The following is a 23,309-nucleotide window of genomic DNA, read 5'->3' as shown; positions in this document are numbered from 1 at the left end:
GCTTTATCCCTCCTAGTAACTCAATTCAAGTTAAGATGTTTTTATTTATATTCAGTCTTATGTTCAGACACCGGAGAGCTCCAGTGATGTCAGTGTTGGTGCGGACCCTAACCCCCTCATGGCCCCCTGTAGGAACCCCTGCTTGTAGGTAACTCTGCAGTGTGACTGGCTGGGTCCGTGCGGAGGAGGAGGGGCTTTCATGTGTCAGCCCAGCCCGCCCCCCTGCTGTCTGTTCGGGGTTTGGAGGCAAGGCGAGGGGCTGCTTTCTGTGCGTCGCCGCTTGGGTGAAATCGAGGGAGGAGAGCGGTCAACATGACGACCAACATCAGGTACAAAAGCCGCATCCCGGTTAAAACAGGTGAGCGTGCTTTCTGGTTTTTATCTTCAGCCATCTGATTATTGAGAGTCAATGCAATGATCGCTTCATGTTTCTGTCTCCCTGGGCGTCGCTCTGCATCCCTGCACCTGCGCCTCCTCCTCATCCATCCTGTGATGGCCAATAGAGGATAGCATAGAGGTAAGAGGCATCCTGTTCACGCATTTAATTTAATTTTATTTTTATGTGGTGCTTGAATGCCTTTTCACTATAGTGCGTTGTCGGAGTATAGGTGCGCACTGGGAGGCTCGCGCTGCAGCAGCTGTAATATTTCGCTTCATATGTCACATTTTGGTGTTTTATTTCTCGACACGCGCGTTTGCCTGTCAGTTTTCTAAACGCAAGATGCTCTGAGGGCAGCCATGCCATCACAGGCTGAGCTGTGATCAGCAGACTGACGGGCGGAGGGGGGCTAGGTTTCATTTTTAGACGCATATGTGGAGCAGGCCGGCGTCACGAGAGGCGAGCAGCCAACATGGTACTCAAAAGGCAGCATCCTCCCTCTCCATCCTCTCCATCCCCTCCATCCTCTCCTCCGCGACCCGTCGCTGCCTTGCAGAATTATTAGCGATTATCGGGGGTTGAGTCGAGCGATGGACTGCCCTAATTGTCAACATTACGTCAGAACGACTCATGATTACAGCCGCTGCTGCTGGGTGCCTTTAGTGAACCCTTCCTGACCATTGTTCGGCTCAGAAACACAGCTGCCACATGAGCCTGCAGGGGAGGTCGCTTCTCTGATGACCCTGGGCCTTCCTCCTCCTCCCCCTCTTCCTCTTGGCATGTAGTGGCTGATGACAGAGGTTGGGTATGTGTATGTGCTGACTGTGCTTGGATGATTCAGCCAACCTGATTGTCGTTAGATTTAAAGTAATGCAGCAAAAGTCTGGATGCTTTAGAGCTAAAAAATTAAAAGAGGAGAATACTGTTTATTTAAGCAGTAAAAAAAGTAGGCATAATAGATACAACACATGAACACTTATGGCATATTTTATATGTATGCACTGCATACCCATTCATTCTACAGTTGCCAGTTTATTAGGTACACCTAAAGCTAATGCAGTTTAATACCACAGTCCTGCAATGAATTCTACCTTCATGAAGGTTGTTTTTTAATGCAGCAGTTGGTGGTGCTGTTCAGTTGAATTAAGATGTACTGATAGGTGTTATTTACGCTAATTGCTACCAATACAAAGAGTAAAAGAAATACCTCTCAGAAATAGCACAATATGATTGAACAGCACCACAAGCTGCAGCCTCCAAAATGGCCAAACGGTCAACAAACAGCAAACATTATACGCTCCATGAAAACTGGATTTATTACAGGACCCTTGGGCTGCATTCATTTCAGCTAATACACTGACAGCTATGTAGAAGTGTTCCTCACCCTTTATTCACATTTTCAACTTTTTTCAGAAAGCATACAGTAGAGAGATGGCATACAACATGGACTCGAACTGGGGACACTGAGATTACATGGCCAGCATCTTAAATCCATTACAGGCCACCAGGTCACCACCAAATTGTTTATTATTATTGTAATATTTTATGTTATATTATTGAATCATTATGACTGAAAAGTCAAAATGTAAGCAGCATTTTGATGTTGAAGTTTATCAAATTTCTGTTGGACACTTTAATAAATAATCATAAACTTGAATGTAAAAGTAGGTTGTGATGTGTCAAATAAATCTAGTGGGGTCAAAAGTAAAATATTACCCTCTGAGACGTAGAGGAGTAGAAGTATAAAGTAGCACAGAATAGAAAAAGTACCTGAAAATTGTGTTTAACTCCAAAACTTACTAGGTAAGAACGTTTTTAACACTTTGTCTCTTCACTGTGTAGTATTAGCTTTTTTTTTGTGTTCCCATCTTAAAATTTGTCCAGTGTTTATTAGTCACCTCGTCATCCTCTGTTGTCCTCTGTCGTCCTCTGTCGTCCTGTCGTCCTCCAGCTCCTCACTGTGAGCAGATATAAGCTGGTCAGGTTGCAGACAGATTTGCCTTTATCCAGAAACTGACAGTTGGACCAAATCCAGTAGTTGAAATGATTATGATCACATGACATTACCACCACAGCACACACACACACACACACACACACACACACACACACACACACACACACACACACACACACACACACATGCACGGACACATAAGCTTATGAGTAGATGCTGGAAACCTGGATTAGTGTGATTGTTGCAGAGTGGTGTGCTCGCAGATGTAGCGTTTCCAGTGTGTGCAGAAACAGTGAAAGTGATCTAAAATAACAGTGAAAGCAGCTGTTGCCCTCCTTGTATAAATATCATCCACTCGTATAGTGATTCACTCCTCGGCCTCATTTGGATTACTATACAGCTTTGGCACCTTGTGAGTTCTTCACTCCCACGTACTCCACTGCATCTGACCCTGTTGGACACTTTGAGAAAAATATCTCATCCAGGCTGCGGAGGAGGAGCTGAAAACAAACAAAAAAAAACTGATGGTGCTCAGTGTGACTGACTGAAGGATGAGATCAGAACCGATAATCAATCTTAAATCAATATTTTCATAACATTCCCCTCCCCGCTCCTCTTCCTCTTTCCATATCTCACTCCCTCACGTGGGCCTAAACTTCCACTTCCTTCACTGTGATATTACGTTGCCAGGCAACACTTCTCTGATGCGAAGGAGTGGACGACACCATCTGACCTACCCACAGTCCTGTGTTGTGATTATTCTGCGTGTGGGTGGATGTTCGCTGAACATTTATTCACAGAACAGAAACAGAGAGAAAATCACAATCAGTTAGCTGGAATACGTCACCCTGATACCGTGAAGCACACCAGGATCAAACCATCTTCAGAATAATGTGAATAATATAATTGTTAAACATCCCATCCTGTCATTTGGGTTGCCAGGTTGTGGAAAATTTCTGGCTGGCGTTTGTTCTCCTCCAGTGAGTTTCTTTGTCTTTTTAATCCACCTGACCTCTGACCTTCTGGAAAAGTGTGCAGAGCATTTAGACCAAAGTCCCTTTTTTGACATATTAACACTCACAATTAAAGAATTTATGGATTATTGGCATTCATAATTACAGATTAATTACAAACTTTTCTAACTGCAGAGAGAGTGGTAGCAATTTAAAGGTAACTTTAAGGAAATATTCCAGCATTGTTGCACCTTGTGCGTCTGAAATGAAACAGCGCAGCAGTCACTTTACTTCCTGGAGCAGCAACAGATGTTGGGTCAGATGCATTAGCGGCCGTGCACGTGTGCCCCTTCGCTTCAGATACACTCAACTGCCCTCTCCACCTCTTGCTTCACTCTTCCTGCATTACTCAACCCTCCCCTCACTCTTTAAACACACACACACACTCTCCCTCCCTCGCTGCCACAGATGGGACCCTCACCAGCTCCCAGTGAGGACCAGCTGCAGACCAGCAATAGACGTATCTCAGGGGGTTGGGTGGGGTACTGAAATGGGGATTTGAACCCCCTGTTGTTCTGGTTTTTCCAGCAGAAAACTCTTAAGAGAAGGAGCGAGTGGCTGATCCAATAAGTCTTGAACTTCTTTGATGAACTATTTACTGAATTAATTTCCAGGTTTTGTCTTTCGTAGCTTTAAAGTTAGAGAATTCCTTCTTGCTCCTCACTGTCTGACAGCATCACATTTTACAGATGGAAATATTCAAACCCAACAGTGTCATTAGTTTGTCAGGACTGAGCCTACTCGTGCCTAAGATATTTTTTACGGCAACTGCACACACTCGAGGCGCAGTAGATAACATATGACTACAGAGTCCACAGCCATGCTAGCGGATCTGTGACCCTGGTATCTTGAGCTAAATGCTTCTGACCTCATGGTGGCACTAGATGTAAAGTCAGGAGCTCATCAGAGTCATTACAAATCATCCTGAGGGGAAGTGGTGAACATGCCAAATTTCATGCTGACGCATCTGGTCGTTGTTGAGATATTTGTCTGAGCTGTCAACCTCATGGTGGTGCGAGAGGAAAATTCACTAACATCTGTAGGATCATTCCTCTGAGGATCATGCATGTCTGTACAAAATTTCATGGCCATCCATGTAAAAGTTGTAAAAGTTGGCTAATAACACTAAATATAGATCAGAGATCAGACCTCTGTGTGTAATCCTGCGGTACTTTAAGATAGCACATGACACAATAACCTACTTTACTGAATGTCACGTAGGATGAAGCAGCTTCTGTCATCTCTGTGTGTGAGAGAGTTTCTGCCTCTACGAGTTGTCTTTGTGGTGTTCGTCCTCTGTGACAGTCGGTGGCCTCGTTCAGGTGTTTGAGGAGTTTCTGCCCTGCGGTGTGTTCACATGCAGACACTCTCGTTATGTCACGCTGCAAACATGCATGTAATGCCTGTGATCCAGTCGAGCGTGTGTCGTTCTTGTGTTTGTCTTGTACCTGAAGCAGCTCACCGCCTTCTCTCCTCTTCCTCTCTGGGTTTTACTCATAACGCTGCAGTGCTCGTCGTCGTCAGGAAGCTTTTAGAGGTAACCTGCAGGCTGACCCAGATAGCAAAGTTCTTTGACAAAAATCTTTTCAAGCATTTTGTCGGCCTCGATATATTTGGGATTACAAGTGCTTTGGAAATAAGGATCAGGAGTCTGAGCAGTAATCCAATGAAGATTATTTCATAACTGTTCTCTGTGTATTAAGTCTGAATTGTACTTTTATCAATCAGGTTCATTTTGAATTGAAAACACTGAATTGTTACATTAAAGTCCTATTAAAGCTTAATATTGGTTTCAACAACATTTAGCTGATTGAATCCTTCTTCTAAAGGTTCAGGGACACTATATGTTTATCATACCATTCCAGGTTAGAGCCACAGTCACTGAATAGACGGATGCTAAAACTGGGCTACAGCCAAGTGTCCTCCATTCAAGCAATTTTATTGTTGCCTGAGCAATTACATGCTGTCAGATTAGCATGTTGAAGAGCCAAGTGCATGCAAGCTTTTGCATCTCCAAGGAGAAAAAAACAGAGGGGGAGGGGAGAGGCCGAGGGCTCAGGGTCAATTCATGTTGTTTTTATACCCCTCTCCTTCTGTCTCACCCGCCCTCACCCCTCCTATCTACCCTTACCGCTCCCTCCTACCCTCTCCTGCCTCACTTACTGGTCAGCAGGCAACAATTTAGCCGATGCAATCAGGGTTAATGGCGTGAAAGTGTCAGCTGGACGTCTGGGAGATGCAGAGAAGTCATCAGTGAAGGTCACCGCTCTTTACTGCTGCATCACAGGCCGTCTGCTGCTTTCAGCCACGAACACACCACACAGCTTTCAGCCCGGTTACCATGATTTCACTGTGATGACTGAATATGTGCTGCGTACTCACTTTCTGAAGCTGGCTGTAGTTTTCATGGACTAGTAGTTTTTTGACCATCAGTAATTCCTCTTTCACTTACTGAGAGCACATGGAGCAGCTTACTGTTATGGTGTTATGAAGAATATTGCACTTACAAAAAACAACAAATGTTTCCTCTTACAGACAAAATGTTTATTTCATAAGCAACAAAATGACACATTGCCTAATTTAATACATTGAGGATCATCATGTTGAAATGGTGAAGATTCCTCATTGACCTTTTCAGACTGATGATACAGTGAGTAAAAACATTTAAATCAACGCAGTCCTTTAAAGAGCTGCTTTTGCACTTGAGTTTGCTTATAAGTCATGTAATGACACCTCTGCATGAGGAAGATATTCTCGTCTTCCTCTGCACACTGCGGCACAAAATACAACATGTCGCCATGGACACTGCACATACGGTACATTGTACAAACACGTTCACCAATTGGAGGCGATTCTGTCGCACGAAGACGGAAATCTTGACTGTGTGTTTGTCTGTGAAAAGAAACTGAAAGTGTGTGATGAGTGTTTTCACGGTCAGTCTTGTGCGGGTCTGTGTTGTAGTGTCTCATCAGTGCAGCCTGGTGAAAGCGCTTGGCAGCAGGGAATGACGGGCACGCTGCTGGAGGACACTCATTCAGATTAGGTTTTGTATTTTTAATGTGTGTTTGTGTGTTTGCACCCCAGCAGTGCAGCTGACTGCTGCGGCCTTTTGACAGTTGTTTCCTTGAAGGCAATGGCTTTGTATGACTGAGAGGAGGAAGCTGAGCGCTGCCTGCTGACTCTCATCTCTGGATCTTTGCAGGACCATCCAACATATCAACTTACTGACAAACTAACAGACAAACAGAGCCATGATGCATTTATACGCTGAAATAATACAGTGACAGCAAAGTTATCCAAGTGACAGACAGTGGGCAGTTTGTCTAAAAGTAAAACAAATAGTGCAGGAAGTAATCCAAGCAGTACATTCAAAGTGAATTTGGAGCTGAAACGATAAGCCGAACAAGCCTCTATACACAGAGTTTTCCTCTCAAGCTCCTCACAGCCTGCTGTCCTGCTTCCTGTCATTAGTCCTGACTCATGGTGTGTCCTTTAACGTCCCTCCACACCTGCCGTACACTCTAGCTTCCCTCTCTGCCTGTGTTTGATCAGCTGGACGAGGCAAGAGACTTTGACTCCTTAGTCTCTCCTCAACAGCAGTGACCAGTCTGTGTGGCTTTTACACAGCGATTCTTAACTTTGACAATTTTGTTTTCATCATTTTTATGATGATGCTCAGGCAGTGATAGACTGAGGTGGATAACTTCTGTATATACTGATACATCATGCTGGTGACTGTAAGAATAACCAGAATATTGCCAAGAACTAATCTGGTTGTGTCTCTTTCTTAATCACCTCCAACAACCATCCAAGTGCTTTTAGGCAATGAGACCAAATCGAATGAGAGACCGACCCCTCGGCTACTTTATACCTGCCAGAATTTTAAACTGTGTTGATTTGTATCTACAGATCATGATCTGCCTCTGTGATCTGGTACCTTAACATTTAACTCAGAGGAATTTCTGACATAACAGGTGTTTACCTGGGGGGTAAAAGCAGCAACAGAGTGTGACATTATGCATCTTCAGTGAGGTGAGGGGGTGAGTGAAAAGATTATTCCTGACATAACTTCTTGGCTTCACTAAATAATGAGACAATTGAACATAATGTTGAACTTGCACATCACAAAAGAAATGTGACTGGAAAGGTTTATATTTAGTCTGTCTGTGTGCTGGAGAAAGCGACAGCTGGCCACTGAGAAAGACTGAAGGGGTTTAGCCGGAGGGCTATTGTAATACCATTTAAAGACATCTGTTCCTTTTTTCTATTCACATCGACCCTCCCATCCCCTCCACACACACACACACACACACACACACACACACACACACACACACACACACACACACACACACACGAGCACGCTCACACACTCTGTCATGTCCATGTCCTACCATGAGCTAAACTCTTCATCTTGCATCAGCACCACCATGGCTGAGAAAACCAGTACTGGTTCTTCCCCCCTTAGAGGCATCAGTGGGCTCACACCATAAACTTTTCTATCTGACTCGAGTCCTCTGTCTCCCCCCTGTGGTGTGGAGTGGGACTGTGACGTCCTGTACGTGGCATCATCATGGGGTGTGCCTGTTTTGGGAAAGAAAAGGGGAAAAAACATCTTTTATTTCAAAGAGCATTTAAGTTCTGCTGCCCACATCATGTATGAGTTGGACACACCCACACACACGCACATGCACTGACACACGCACACGCACTGACACACACACACACACACACACACACACACACACACACACACAGCTGTCACATCTGGAAGCAATCGACTGCAACCTCTGCCATGAAATGCACCTCGTTCACCTCTGCACACACATAGGCGCACACACACACATGTGCGTACACACTCATTCTCCTGCAGTAACCAGAGGAGATGACATGGTGACTGAACTCTTTTCCATTTTTTTCATCACAGTCTAGACCAGTGCTTCCCAAACTTCCCACTCCGGCCACACATACCTCGTGCATGCATGTGCAGATTTTTCAGCTAGAAATGACACTGGAAGAATCTGCTGGAAGAATTTATTTTAACGACCTAGAAAAACAAATTGATTGATGCAGAACTTGACATACGTGATGTAACATCAATAACTGTTTGACATTTGGAAATCTGTTTTTTAAATTGCTTTTGCTTGCCAGAGGCTGCTGGCTGTAGCATCATGTTTAGCACACAGACACGTGAGTTGTATCAATGTTCTAATCTAACTCATGGAAAAATGTTAAACTATTACTTTTAAGTGATGTAACACATGCCTAAGACAGTTTGAGGCTGTGTTACAGTGTGGATGTGCAGATAAATATTAGACTCAAAATAAACAATGAATACTGCTCTGACAGTCGATATTTCTTTCCTTTTTTATTTTGTGGCATCATGAACTCCTTCACCTTCACTCCCTCTCTAATGTAGAGATGCAGTCCAAAATATTGACTGTCTGCATGAGAGGGCTTTGTTTAAGGTGAACCTGTGTAATTTTTGCTGTGCAGCAGCCACTGTGTCCACACAATTATTAAAGGATAATACTAAATGCTGAAAGTAGAGTAATAGTAGAGCAGATTTGCATTGTCAGCAAAAAAAAAACCCTCACCTGTGAGAAAGCATTTTTTGTTTCTGTGGCTGCAGATAACTGTGATCTGCAGCATAAGTGCATATTTAACAGGCCTTTTAATGATTATTTCTTCTGTCTTGATACATTTGAAGATATAACATACGAGGTAGTTTACTCAAGTACTGTACTTAAGTCCAGTTTGGAGGTATTTAAACTTTGGTTGAGTTTATGTTATGCTTTATGTTTTCAGTATATGATTTTATATACAGTCCATTAGACCAAACTTCCAACATTTTTGGATTGTGACCCCTTATAAAAAAAGCTGTTTGTGGCCCCTTGTCGCATTTGATGCTTATGAGTCGTCATCAGTTCCACCAAAGAGACATTTCACCTCTCAGATGGTTTCATTTAAATTTGTGTGTCGCAACTTTTCTTCTTTCTTTTCCCATTAATCATCTCATAACCCCTCAGATTTATCTTGTGACCCTTTGGAGGGGCCCGACCTCCAGCTTGGGAACAGAGTAAACTTCCTGACTTCATGTAAAGTTATTAAAAACAGCAATCAACAATCTAATTTATCAGACACATGGGCCTTTTTTCTGCAGAGTACTTTTACTTTAATTCTTTAAGTACATTTTCCTGTCGGTACTTCTTTACTTCAATAAGATTTAGAATGCAGTATTTTTACACTGATAGGAGTATATTTTCCAAGTCCTCTCTCTCTCTTTTTCTTTCTTTTTTTTTTTTTTTTTAATGTGGTGAAACATTAATGAAAATAAGCAATTAAAAAAATGCCACCCTTGGCTTGGCTTTAAGGCACTTACCATGAACCACAGGTCTAGACGCTTCTCAGCAGCTTCACACACACCCACACACACACACCCACACACACACACACACACACACACACACACACACACACACACACACACTTGTTTTTCCATCACTGTAGTGGACATTACATTGGCTTAAATTATGGGGACCTGCATTTTGTCCCTTTAAGGAAGGCGAGTCCCCACAATGGGACTGTGTGAACAGATTTATGTCCCCACAACATGAGTAACACACATCCACACACACACACACACACACACACACACACACACACACACACATATTGACTAAACATTTGGATTGACAAGTTAATTTGATGGATAATCTGATAATCTCGCTCTGCAGGCCTGTACTTGCAGTGTTTGTGCCTCATGTGTTTGTTTCTGAGCCACACTGCGGCTTTTGTCACTGTCAAGTTCCAGCAAGTTCTTTTCTGTTTCACATCACATTTAACACTGAGGTCGACAAAGCATCTACACTTTCTCTCTGTTCCTTCTCTTTCTGCCTTCCCTTGCGAGCCGGTGGTCATTTTTCTCAGCGCAGAGTTTTATTTTTCAACTGTCGGAGCTGGGGGAGGGAACACGGGCCGAATGAATGAGTTTCTTTTAGACCTTCGCTTCTTCCATCCCTCCCTTGTTTCCTCCCTTAAATTGCCACCTCTCTCTTACTCCTGCTCTCTGTTGCCCTCCCTGTCAGCGAGAATTCCTTCGTACCTGTCTGAACAGGGAGAGCCGGACTGCTCTAGGGCAGAAGAAAGATAGATAGAAAGATAGAAGAAAGAAATCAAGAGAGGGAAAGTAGGAGGAACAAAAGCCCATATTTAAAGAGCACAAACAGGAAAGAGGTGTGTTGAGACACTTTGGGAACGGACGCAGAGCCGGAGACGAGTTTATCAAGGTCTCTGGGCTTCAGACTTGCTTTTTCCCGTTCCCTGCTGGGTTGTTTTTCAACTTTCTGAGAGACCCGTGGCTATTTCGGTCCGTCAGTGTCTGAGCGGTGTGGGATGGATGCCATCATGCTGCAAGAAAAACTTGTGGAACGGCTGCTGTGCCCACGAGTGAGAACAGCCAGGCAGAAGGTAAAAAAAATGGATTTCTGGGTACAAATGGGTGAAAAATATCAGGGATTTTTCAAAATACAGTGGAAATGAAAGTCACTAAGTTGAGGAGTACTTTTTAAATGTATAGGTAAGAAGCTGTAACACCTGTGGACTCACTGACAGGTTTCGCTGTGACGGATTTACTGCTGAGACTGATTTATCCTTTCTCTGAGCGTTTGTATGATTACTCATCGACTTATCTGCAGCTTTCCTCGTACTCATTCCTCTGGCTCTCCGGCAAGTATGTCTGCCATGCACTGTTTGCACCTCCTGTGGTTATTTTGTGCGATTGTGTTTTTGTAAATACAATCCTCACTCGAGGGGGCTGTCGGAAATGCCCATGACAAGTTATGACAGCCTGTAAGAACGCTGGCTGTGTGCTTGGCTCGTGCGTTTGCAGAGGGGGAAAAAAAGAGCTTTTCAGGTCTGTTGAATGTAGCTTCTGTCTGTGTGGGTGAATACTCTCCATGGGCCTCGAGTGTGTATTTATATCTACACATGGCAGGACGGACTGTTGGGTAAAGATGACGTTCTGCCAGATGCAGCGCGGAGAACCTGCAGGACTGAGAGCTACTGTCTGACACAGAGAGAGACTGGTATCCCGTGGTTCTCTTTGTGTGTCTCTGTGAGAGTTTTAGTGGAAACTCTGAGACGCTGGTTATTCTCAGCAGCTCACAGAGGAATGCCGTGCACGTGTTTTTCCACGCAGTTGTAGGTTTTCTGTATTATAGACGCCGTCTGTCTGTTGTGGTCATTTTATTGCATCAGACGCTGCCAGATGCGTTTTGTTTTCGCATTAGACGCCCTCTGAGCTCTCTGACAGTCATTTGGTGTCTGTTTCCACTTTGAAGCTAATGGTCTGTGATGTGTGATCGTAGAGGTGAAACAATTAGTTGAACTGAAATGAATTAATTTTGATAATCAATCATTTTTATCATGTTTCAAGCTAAGATTTCTCATCATCTCTGCCTCTAGTTTCTCAAATGTGAGGATGTGTTTCTGTTCAGTGTTCAGTGTTGGAAGGAGTAAAAGTAGCAGTACCGCAGTGTAGAAATACTCTCATAAATATAATATAAATATAAATAAAAGTCCTGCATTCAAACTTTTCCTTCAGTAAAAGTGTATTAACATTAAAGTATGCTTAAAGTACCAAATGTAGTCTTTATGGTGAAGAGTTACAAACTCTTAATCTTATCTTAACTTCTGCTGTTACATCGTCATTTATTTGTTGATTATTTTTGCATTATTCATCTCAGTCTGCAAAGTAACCAGACACTAAAGCTATCAAATAAATGTAGCAGAGTAGCAGATAATGGAAATACTCACAAAATTGTGCTTGCACACAGTAAATGTACCAGTGCTCTTGTGTTACAGTAAACACGATAGTTTTTGGTCTGATGGTTTAACAAATCAAACAGTTTGAAGACATCTCCTTATAAGATGCACATTTTTCACTCTTCTCTTACTTTCAGTTGACCAAACAGTCAGTTAATCAATAATTTCGGGTTACAATTAACAATTACTTGTATTAGTGATTAATCTGCTCATGATTTTCCCCCTAATGGATTAACTTGGTCTAAAAATGTCAGATGATGACAAATGCCCGACATGAGACATGACATGAGAAGCTGTAGCTCAAGAACATTCTTAGTGTACAATTAATCAATTATCAACATGGCCTCCTTTCAACCGACCATTGGACTGATCGACTGATTGCTTCAGCTCTACAATAACTGTCAGATATAAATTTCAAGTACTTTCTCTCTTAAAGTATGAATGAATACTAAACACCTTCTTCTTCTTCTTCTTCTTCTTCTTCTTCTTCTTCTTCTTCTTCTTCTTCTTCGTGTCCCTTTTTTCTGCCTCAGGAGAAACAGTATGTTGGTTTTGCGACTCTGCCCAACCAGGTCCACAGGAAGTCTGTGAAGAAAGGCTTTGATTTTACACTGATGGTGGCAGGTCAGTTTGAGTTTGAAGATACACACACAACAGAAAAGTCAATTTACACTTAGTTGCCAGTTTATTAGGTACACCTATAACTAACACTGATGCCATCTGACACAACAGCCCTGCAGTTTATCTTACCTTCATTAAGGGTATAATCACTTTTAAGGAGGTGTTTATTCAATTTGGATTTAGTTGACATACATTTTGACCTACTGTGTGTGTGTGTGTGTGTGTGTGTGTGTGTGTGTGTGTGTGTGTGTGTGTGTGCGTGTGTGTGTGCGTGTGTGCGTGCTGAAGGAGAGTCTGGTATGGGTAAATCCACCCTGGTCAACAGCCTGTTCCTCACAGACCTCTACAAAGACAGGAAGTTACTGAATGCTGAGGGTGAGTCTTTATGCTCTTCATTATCTCTCGGTATCACTGATGATGAATGCACTGCGCTGTCAGTGACAGCGCCCTGAGCTCTGGGTTTATTTAAATCAGACCACTGTCTGTCTTACATTTAACTCCAGTTTAGTTTGTATGTTTTAAATTGTTTAACAGGCAACATTTAGTGCTGCAGTGCATCTTCTTTAGTGGGAGCATTTACATGAATTTTGCTCAGAATGAAATACTGTCTGATGATATTCTGTCTATATATTTCTTATTGTCAGTGAATCCCATGAAAAAACAAAATGAACAATGAATTGATCCGTTAAAAACACATGAATGAGCCACACTAGTGCACTGACTGAATGACATGTTCCTTCATTATAATGAGCGTGAGCACCGCAGTCTATTCTGACTCAATCCCACACACTCTTCTTAAATCCATCATGAAGTTTGTGTGTAAAATCCCTCCCAAGTTCGTTCTATCAGCTTGTTTCAGACTAGTTATTTACTGAACTTTGTTTTATCCATATATGCATCCAAAAGAATTCTGTATGTATCAGAATGAGTAATATTGATGCAGAAAATATCAGATTATCCAAACTAATCACCATCTGACATTTCTTGGAAATCATTTCCTAATTTGAGGTATATTTTATGATCTTTGGGAAAAGCAATTTCAAATTTCCCGGGTTTGCAGGTGAGATGTTTCATCCTTATTTGATATTAGATTACCACTTTTACTCTTTAAGTGGCTAGATAACATTGGTATTAGTTCACTTAGTGATGAACCTGTTGCACCTGGAGGTCACTGGGTGTAATTATTTAGTAACCTAGTTTATGTGGCGCAACCTGTTTTAATTCAGTGAAGCATTAACACATTAGAATTAGGCTTAGCTGGTACAACAGGGTCTAGAGAACCAAATATGTATTAATCCGTCGCTGAAAATACTCCACAACGATTGTACTATTTAGTCCTGTTTGACTAATGTTTGCTAAACACTAGAGCTGTTTTAGGTGGTAAATAAAAATGAAAGTATATATTCATGATGTGGTTTTAAAGATTTGCAGTCATGTAATACTGACATTGTTAATTTTGGTCTTTTTATAGGATTTATTCACAATAACCAAAATATGTGTAGAGTATCAGGAGCCTTAGCCTTTTAATGTCAGAAGCATTGGAAAGTAGTTTTGAAATAAGTTGAATAATGTCCATCAATTGTTCTGCAATCATTTAAGCCGTAGAAAAACAATCAAAACCTTGAATTATTGCATCAGGGCTCATTTGGCTCCATTCACTGCCTCGTTCCACATTATCCCCGGCCTGCTGTTTCAGCTGCTTTCCCTCATTTTCTCCCCCTCACCTTCTCCCTCTCTGTGTCGATGCCTTTCAGAGCGCATTAATCAAACTGTGGAGATCATCAAACACACTGTAGACATCGAGGAGAAAGGAGTCAAGCTCAAGCTGACCATCGTAGACACGCCGGGGTTTGGAGACGCCGTCAACAACAATGAGTGGTGAGCTGGAAGACCTGCTGGTCTGACGTGTGCCTGATTCAGCCTGCTCGCTTGAATTCACAGAGTCTGGATGAGCTGTTCATGTGGTCTGTGGTGTGCGTGTGTGTGTGTGTGTGTGTGTGTGTGTGTGTGTGTGTGCCCTAGCTGGAAGCCGATCACAGACTACATAGATCAGCAGTTCGAGCAGTACTTCAGGGATGAGAGTGGGCTGAACAGAAAGAACATCCAGGACAACCGAGTCCACTGCTGCCTCTACTTCATCCCTCCGTTTGGGCATGGGTAATAACACACACACACACAAACACACACGTACACAAACAGAAGGATTAATGCAGTGAGCATGGATGCAGGGAGACAACTCAAACAACACCTTTTCTAGTTTCTGCGAGTCATCACTTAAACCTGTTTTACTTCACAGGACTTTAATCACGTCACTCTCTGTGCTCTGGATTTCTTTCCGCAGGCTGCGCCCAGTGGATGTCGAGTTCATGAAGGCTCTGCATGAAAAAGTGAACATAATTCCACTCATTGCAAAAGCCGACTGCCTCACGCCCAATGAGATAAAAAAGCTCAAGGACAGAGTGAGTCGCAGCTCCGCAGTGAATTCAGCATGTTTTAATGTACGCAGATTGTTCAATGTAACCACTGTTCTCATTTGTCTTTGTGTGTGTGTGTGTGTGTGTGTGTGCGTGTGTGCGTGTGTGCGTGTGTGTGTGTGTGTGTGTGTGTGTGTGTGTGTGTGCAGATACGAGAGGAAATAGACAAGTTTGGGATCAAAGTGTACCAGTTCCCCGAGTGTGACTCCGATGAGGATGAAGAGTTCAAACAGCTTGACAAAGAGCTGAAGGTGAGTCTGGACAGTTCAGCTCAGGCCACAGACTGAGGTCATTTCACCTCTCTCTGGTTTATTTTTTCGCTCAGGGTCATAGCCAGAATTTTACAGACACACCTCTCAGAAAATATGGACATGACACCAAAGAGAATTATTCATTTATTTATGTTGTTAGCTGAAGAGTAGTCAAATATAAATATTTTTAGTCGGCTGGAACTGGCTAATTAAATACTTCTGCTTGTGGCTGAAACACCCACCTGACCACTGGTCACTCACCCCTGTTGAGGTATCTGCCTCTAAATCTTCTGCCTCCACACCGATACAGTGGAGGTGAACAGAGTTTTGTTTTTGCTCCTCAAAGCACAGCATGTCTTTCCAGAAACAGTGTTCTGTTTTTGCTTTGTATTGTATTGCAGTGTTTTACAGCGAGGTGTGGGTGTGTGAGACTTCCCTCACCTCCAAAATATTTGGGGTGGTGGCAGAAATCTCAAAGACAGATATTTCAAAACTTGGGCACATAAAACTGCAATTACCTGCATGGCTGGATGTCACATTTTCATTGGTGTGCAGGTGTAGCGAATGGCATTATTACCTGCTGCACTGCATTGTATGCACTGCTGGAGTGCAGCCATGTTAATGTTATTGGTTCCACCTGTGCTTCTCCTTTTTTGACAAGCTGACTTGGAGAACAGTCAAGAAAAATAAATGTTCTGATCTGAGCAAGCTTTATTCAGCAGGTGAAATGACACGTAAAGCATGCTGTGGTCAGACTTGACGAGGAAGAAAAGAGACGAACATTTGTCTAACAAACATATTCACAATGTGGAAAAGGCAGTCTTGTTCTCAGGTTTGCTGTCGACAGAGCTGTGTCATGTGTGGTTTATGATCAAAGCCGTAGCAGCGAAGAGGAGACGTGCAGTTTGTGCTCTTGACGTTACGCCAGTGACATTCGGCGTGGCTCTTTTGGAGCGAGTTTCTCAAACTTGTTGCTGGTTGAAAAAAATGCTGTCAGTTGATGTGGTGGGGAGACGTGACATAACCTGCATGGCAGAAAACATTACTGCACCAGATTTTTACGCGTCTCAACACTTACAGTCATGCTTGTCTTGAGCTGCTCAGTGGCTTCTTGTGAACGTGTATACCTCTGTGAAGATGCAGCAGGGCTCGGCATGCTCAGTCAGCTTTCTGCCGAGATGAAGGTTAAAAAAACCAACCCGCCCTCGTGTGTCTGTGCAGGAGTGCACCCCGTTCGCTGTGATCGGCAGTAACACAGTGGTGGAAGCTCGGGGGCAGAGAGTGAGAGGGAGGCTGTACCCCTGGGGAATCGTTGAAGGTATGTTCATATGGTACCCAGCAAATTAGGCACAGTTTGAATGTCATCGCATGGCGTACTTATTAATTTGACATGTTTCTTTGCTCAGTGGAGAATCAGTCGCATTGTGACTTTGTGAAACTGAGGAACATGCTGATTCGCTCACACATGCACGACCTCAAAGACGTGACCTGCGACGTCCACTATGAAAACTACAGAGCGCAGTGCATACAGGAGATGACCAGGTGGGTGGAAACGTCACAGAGAGACGCAGTGGAAACATCTCAGATAACGGCTGTTGTTTACAGATTTCAGTACAGATTTGCCTGCTTCACCTCTCCTTTTCTTCTCCTCCTCCTCCTCCTCCTCTTCCTCTTTAGTAAACTGGCTCAGGACAACCGTATGGAGAGTCCCATCCCCATCCTGCCGCTCTCCACCCCGGATGTGGAGACTGAGAAACTGATCAAAATGAAAGATGAGGAGGTATGAAGCCAAACAGTTTGACCAAACAGTGAACGTTTTGATTTCTGTTTCATGAATGTATCCTCGATGAGTCACAGGTCAACCAGTCTCTGCTTCAGGCTGTAGTCTACACTGTGAGGTGTAGTTTCATATACATCTCTCAGTACAAGCATAGATGGCTGCTAACCGATCTGTGAAATGGTTGCATGAAACTGATTCACCACAGAGAGAAAATTTCATGTACCATAAACTAATTCAGGAGTTGGTCCAACTAGTACTTTAAATACATTTTGGTTTTGACTTTTACTTGTAGTGGAGTATTTTCACAGTGTGCTATTCATACTTTTATTTAAGTAAAAAATCTGAATACTTCTTTCACCACGGCTGGTAACACTTGTTATTGCTGTTACAGTAATTACTACATAATGACATAAGAGAAAATTAGACTAGATTTAACTTTGTCATTGCACTATGTGCAGTTGAGCATCTATCTGAAAGAGAAAAAAAGCAGTGAAGTGCACAGTAATGTGTGTATATTTGGTAATAATGCATAGAATAAACAGTGAGGGATAGACGTGTATGTGCTGAGATATATCCTGCACACTACTGACAGCATGAACAGTGTGAAATGCAAAATATCTCATGTACAAAGAGTTGTATTTCAATCTGTAATACATACACCAGCATCGATGATATTGATTTTTCATTAATTTAAAACTGCAAATATTTAAAAAAAAAAAAAAAAAAAGCATAAAACAAATGCAGAATCGAACATTGTAATCGTACATACATACACTCGTCATTATTGGTCACCAACACACAAACACACACACACACACACACACACACACACACTAGCCTTAGATTCGTCTGTGCTTTCAAGGTGAAACACTGTCAGTTCTCCACATCATCTGAGCTGTTCAGGTGAGCTTGACCAAGCGCTCCTCTCTGTCTGCAGCTGAAGAGGATGCAGGAGATGCTGAATAAGATGCAGCAGCAGATGCACGACAAAGACCAGTGATGTCTCCCGGAGCAGAGCTGGGCTGCAGCGCCGCCTACTGTTTCTCCTCTGAACGACAGTGAGACCTTCAGACGTTGAACATGGAGATCATGTGTTAGTGGCAACTCTGGCTGTACATTTATCCTGAGTTTGGTGCTTTGTATAGTTTGTCTGCCTGGAGGGTCGTTTGTCAGAGGGTTTTTTTTTTCCTTTGAAACTATCCATTTGCCCACTTTGAGCCCCCCGCTGTGGTTTAACAGTCTTAACATATATAATATAAATGCGTAATTTAAATTACTACTCAGTGTATCTAATTTATAAATGCAAGGCTAAACTTTTTGGATATTTTGTCAGGGTATGAACATGTGTGCTACAAGATGTTTTGTAAAGAAATTAAGGTTGTTGGTGATGTTTAAATTTGAACATGGATATTGTTTTTTATTCTATGTTTGCGAGTGTGTGTTTGAGTGGGTGAGTGTGCGTGTTTCTCTGATATCAGCAGGTGTCCGTCCATAAAACTCCCGTTTGTCCTTTTGACTTTACTTTTGTTAAAATCCAACTTTTGCTCTTGTTGATTTACTCTTGGATCCTCATAAATACCTTCATGTGACTTTTTTTCATACATGGCAAGTCAAAATATCCTCTCCCAGCATTTTTCTTTGTGCTGGCTGAGCTGAAAATGCACTTATTGCCAGTGGCTAACTGTGAATGGAGAGCCTTTGACATAATGAGGGGGTTGGTGCGGTACAAGGGTGCATGTCGAGCATGCTGCCATTACTCATATCCGCTCAACGCTGTGGGCCTATTTTTATCGCTTTATAGCCGATGCCCTGTGCTTGTATTAAAATGCGTCATGACCTACAGTCTGCTTTGATGAAGGTAAAAATAGATCAATAATGAGGAGCAAATACTGTGTCTATGCTTCTGTGTTCTCTCCTTGGAATTGAGTTGCTGTATTCTGCCAGTGAAGATGTGTGTTCCTGTGTGTGAGTTAAGATTTTTGAATGTGTGTGTGTGAGTGTGTGTGTGAGTGTGTGATGCTGAGGAGCAGTACATATTTTGCCTGAAGTCTGTGAGCTCAGCCTGTGCCCCATTTATAAAGGTGTGACAAATAAACTCTTGTTTCTCGTCAGCCTGCCTTCACTGTGTGTGCATTGTTTTTCTGGAGCCTGTAGAGTTGAACATTAAGTTCCAGTGCAGGACATCCTCTGTCACATCCGGCTGTCAGAGTCTGAACAGCACGGCTCAGAGCTGTAGCTGCTGCAGGATCATTATCTCCTGATTCATGTTTATCTCCTGCAGCCATTCTTCCTCTGCAATGCACGTATGGCATCTTCTCCCCGTCAGTCAGAGGAGACACAAGCAGACTTATCTTTAGTTTGAATGATAGAAATGTCTGTATTTACTGTTCGAGGGTGTTTGAGCTATTTGTAATACTCAGTTTTAACATAACTCTTTAAAACTACAAAAGTGACCACTTTCAGACTGATATTGGATTCTAATCATTGATGCATTCATGTGTTACATCACTTTAATGTTGAAGCTGGTATTTACTTTATACGCTGCTGGGTAGCTTGTGAATTTCCCCCTGACAGTCAATGGATTTTTATTTTAACCTATAATAATATATCATAGCACAACATCCTTTATTTGCTCATTAGATTTTGTATTATTAATCTGAATCTGCAAAGTAACTGAAGTTATTAAATACATGTAGTGGAGTAAAAAGTTCAGTATTTGCCTCTGAATTGTAGTCGAGTAGAAATATAAAGTAGCAGACAATGGAAATACTCAAGTAAACTACAAGTACCTAAAATCTTGTAACAGTGTTTGAAATACGCTTTATTTTACTGGTCTGTAATTTCCTAATAATTTTCTAGGAAATAACCAATTTGGCACGAATTATAGGGAACGTAGGTAGAACGTCTTCATTCAAAACCAACTAAATATTCATTCATTTATCATTTATTATTAGAAACTTTGTCCTTGCATGTTGATCTGACTGCTGTAGTCTGACTAAAACTCTCTCTGGGTTACACCAGCAGTTAATCTATTAAAAAAAACTGCCTCTACTTTATCTCTAATTAGGGTAACATTTTATGTGAAGGAGTGTGCATAAGGCTGATGACACTGTCATAACCGTGTTGTTCAGTATTATTCTGTCAATTTAGATCATTTTTAATGAGGGTTAGGGTTAATTGACTGAGTAACATTTAATGTCAACAACATGTTCATGACAGCCTCATGCACACCTCCTCAAATAAAATAAACTTCCTTGAGATTCATTAGAAATGAAGGTCCTCTAAAAAAAAACGAGTTACTGAGAGACTTCCCTGCTGGAAGTCTCTCTCGTGTGTGTGTGTGTGTGTGTGTGTGTGTGTGTGTGTGTGTGTGTGTGTGTGTGTGTGTGCGCGTGCTGTATGCGCGTATGTGTGTTCATATTTGACAGTGGTCTTTATCAGTGAGTGCCAGCTGGCAGTAACACACACGCTCGGCCTCTCAGAGCGACCATAAAGACACACAGTCCTCTCCTGAAGACGCGCGGCTCTGAAGGTAAACGACTCTCCTCACACATTATTCAGACTTGAGTTCTGTCGTAGTCTTTGACGTTATTCACACTGAAACAGGGTCTCCAGACCCGTCGCCTACATGCTTGCTCTCAAAATATCCCAGAAATTAGAGAGATGTCATGTTGGCGTGTGAAGTTCAGTTTGGCAGAGTTACTCTGTTCTGTTTTTGAAAGACGATGGACGGAGCCTGTAGATGATCAATTTCAAACTTTTTGTCTTCGCTTTGTGCTCCTGTCTGATTATCAGGAGATTATCAGTGGTTCAATGTAACGAAGTACATTTACTTAAGTACTCTACATAAGTGCACATTTTTGTACTTTACTTGAGTCTTTTCATACCACTTCCTACTTCTACTTGTACTTTTTACTTCACAACATTTATCTGACAGCTTTAGTTACAAGTTACTTTACAAATTCTAAGTGTGCACACAAAACACATGAGGAGCTTAAAAAATATTATGCTCTGTTATCAATTAAACTACCCGTCAGTGTATACTGTGGGTTCAGAATAGGACAGCTGAAACAACTGGCAACTATTTTGATCATCATTTAAGTCATTTTTCACAGTTTTTATGCAAAAGTGTTTGATGTATTCCAGCTTTACAAATGTGAACATTTCCTGCTGGTACTTTCAATTATTTTAGGAATTTCATCTTATTTTTAATAATTTAAGAATTGCGTACTATTGGCTGAACATTGTGATGCTGTCAATTTAGGCTCAGAGACCTTGTGGTTGAGTTCAAAATAGTTCAAAAGTGGCACATGATGCAATTAATCAGGTCTCTTCTTTTCTCTCCTCTCTCCCCTCCCCTCCCCTCCTCTCCTCTCCCCTCCTCTTCTCTCCTCTCCTCTCCTCTCCAGTGATTGGTCACCATGACGGGGCTTCTGCTCCTGTGTCTACTCCTCCTGTTTGGAGGTCAACGGTCATTAGCATGCCCCCACCTTTGCTCCTGTCACAGCAATCAGGTGAATTGCAGCAGCAGGTCTTTCACCTCCTCCTCGCTGCCCACCCGCTTCCCTGCTGGGACCACCGATCTGCGTCTCCACAACAACCTGCTCAGCAGCCTTCCTAATGGGCTCCTGGATGATTTCCCCTCCCTCCGCTCCGTCTCCCTTCATGGTAACCCCTGGGTGTGTGACTGTGGCATCCTCTACTTGCGAGCCTGGCTCCTGCGGCAGCCTGCCACCCTTAAGTCACACCTGGGCGTCAACTGCAGCTCCCCTCCCAGCCTAAGAGGGCGGCTGGTGGTGTATTTAACCGAGCAGGAGGTCCTGGAGTCCTGCCACTACTGGTACTGTGACCTGGCTTTGGCCTCGCAGGTCTGTCTGTGTGTGTTTGTAATAATGCAGGCGGCTCTGCTGGTGGCTCTCCTCGTGTTCCTGAGGAAGTTTGAGAGGCTGTCCAAAGAGGCGAGGAGAACCACTGAGGAGAGCTTCACAGCTGGGGAGGGTCTGAGGGAGAACGAGTATGCACATTTAAAGGACAGCAGCATCTGAGGTGGAGCTGTGCTGTTTGAAGCAAAAGAGGAAAAAGAGCTGTTATTTGCACACTAGAGAGAAAATGTCTCTCACAGGATTTTGTGTCTCAGATTATAATTCCAAAGACATTTTTATGTATAAACAGGTGACAATTGAAAGGAAAACCCTGAATGACAAGTGGAATTGTTTGATAAGTATGAAAACATCATCATCAGATCTCTACCTGATTCTAATTAAGAGTCTACTTTTTCCTGAGACCTCCACACACCACTGTACACCACCTTAGACTAGAGTAAATGAAAATAGATGATAGATAGATGATATTCATCCCGCGCCATTGACAATATTTTGATAAGGATCCCTTCAGTTTGGGTGCTAAGCAGGACTTTTTACTGTATCACTTGTATTTCTGCACTGCAGTTCTTTCTTACTTAGCAGTCAAACACTGATACTGGTATACTTTTGTTAACCTAGTTTTGCTCATTACACTTGTTCCTTATAAGCTTTTTATTGACATAATGATAATGATTACATCAAGAGTCTTCAAGAATCTGAATTTTTTTTTTTTCATTGAAAAAATTCTAAATAAAAATTGTATTTTTAAAGATGCTTTATTTGTGGATTGGAGCAATTAAAATAATCTGAAGGCTGAAAAAGAGATTACTATGTCTGAAGAACTGCTGATAAGGCAATTATATGTGTACGGTGACATCTGGTAATTCTATGTTTTTCTAACAACATTAAATTGTAACATTTATTTCATATGTAATAATTTACCATTCTCTATCTATACATTGTGCAGCTTGTTTCTTGACCATGTCATTGTGCCACATACAATTTTAGATATTTCTTCTTGAAACTTCACTCTGATCATTAAAACACAAAACAAATGTTAAAGGTGTAATTAAAATGTGCTCATATTGTATGGCAATACTGTGTATTTCTTTTTTATATATACATTTTGTAAAAGAAATTCATGCG

At 42.2% G+C, this 23,309-nt stretch overlaps 2 protein-coding genes across 3 annotated transcripts; both read left to right on the top strand.

Moving 5' to 3' along the window:
* The first annotated feature begins 214 nt into the window (after window positions 1-214).
* On the top strand, window positions 215-19,419 carry septin5a (septin 5a). 2 transcript variants are annotated; one of them, XM_076729798.1, is made up of 12 exons: window positions 215-358; window positions 504-517; window positions 12,709-12,799; window positions 13,085-13,171; window positions 14,551-14,674; window positions 14,819-14,953; window positions 15,138-15,255; window positions 15,420-15,521; window positions 16,743-16,839; window positions 16,928-17,063; window positions 17,199-17,301; window positions 18,239-19,419. In XM_076729798.1, exons 1-12 carry the CDS (start codon window positions 313-315, stop codon window positions 18,299-18,301), a joined length of 1,116 nt encoding a protein of 371 aa, XP_076585913.1. In that variant the 5' UTR covers window positions 215-312; the 3' UTR covers window positions 18,302-19,419. The 2 variants fall into 2 exon arrangements, with proteins under 2 accessions (XP_076585913.1, XP_076585912.1); XM_076729797.1 differs by lacking the exons at window positions 215-358; window positions 504-517 and adding an exon at window positions 10,593-10,819.
* A 1,341-nt stretch (window positions 19,420-20,760) lies between these two features.
* gp1bb (glycoprotein Ib platelet subunit beta) lies at window positions 20,761-23,257 on the top strand. Its single transcript, XM_076731204.1, has 2 exons — window positions 20,761-20,833; window positions 21,711-23,257. The coding sequence occupies exon 2, from the start codon at window positions 21,723-21,725 to the stop codon at window positions 22,344-22,346; it is 624 nt and encodes a 207-aa protein (XP_076587319.1). The 5' UTR covers window positions 20,761-20,833; window positions 21,711-21,722; the 3' UTR covers window positions 22,347-23,257.
* Window positions 23,258-23,309: the final 52 nt, after the last annotated feature.

This window comes from Chaetodon auriga, chromosome 5 (assembly GCF_051107435.1).
Source record: "Chaetodon auriga isolate fChaAug3 chromosome 5, fChaAug3.hap1, whole genome shotgun sequence".
Lineage (NCBI taxonomy): Eukaryota > Metazoa > Chordata > Actinopteri > Chaetodontiformes > Chaetodontidae > Chaetodon > Chaetodon auriga.
This window is presented reverse-complemented; position numbering and strand designations above follow the sequence as displayed.

Coding starts and splice junctions, on each gene's coding strand:
- septin5a (XM_076729797.1), top strand. CDS start 10,745: ATGGATGCCATCATGCTGCAAGAAAAACTTGTGGAACGGCTGCTGTGC. Junction 13,172..14,550: donor GAAGTTACTGAATGCTGAGG/GTGAGTCTTTAT, acceptor GATGCCTTTCAG/AGCGCATTAATCAAACTGTG. Junction 16,840..16,927: donor CCCCTGGGGAATCGTTGAAG/GTATGTTCATAT, acceptor TTCTTTGCTCAG/TGGAGAATCAGTCGCATTGT.
- gp1bb (XM_076731204.1), top strand. CDS start 21,723: ATGACGGGGCTTCTGCTCCTGTGTCTACTCCTCCTGTTTGGAGGTCAA.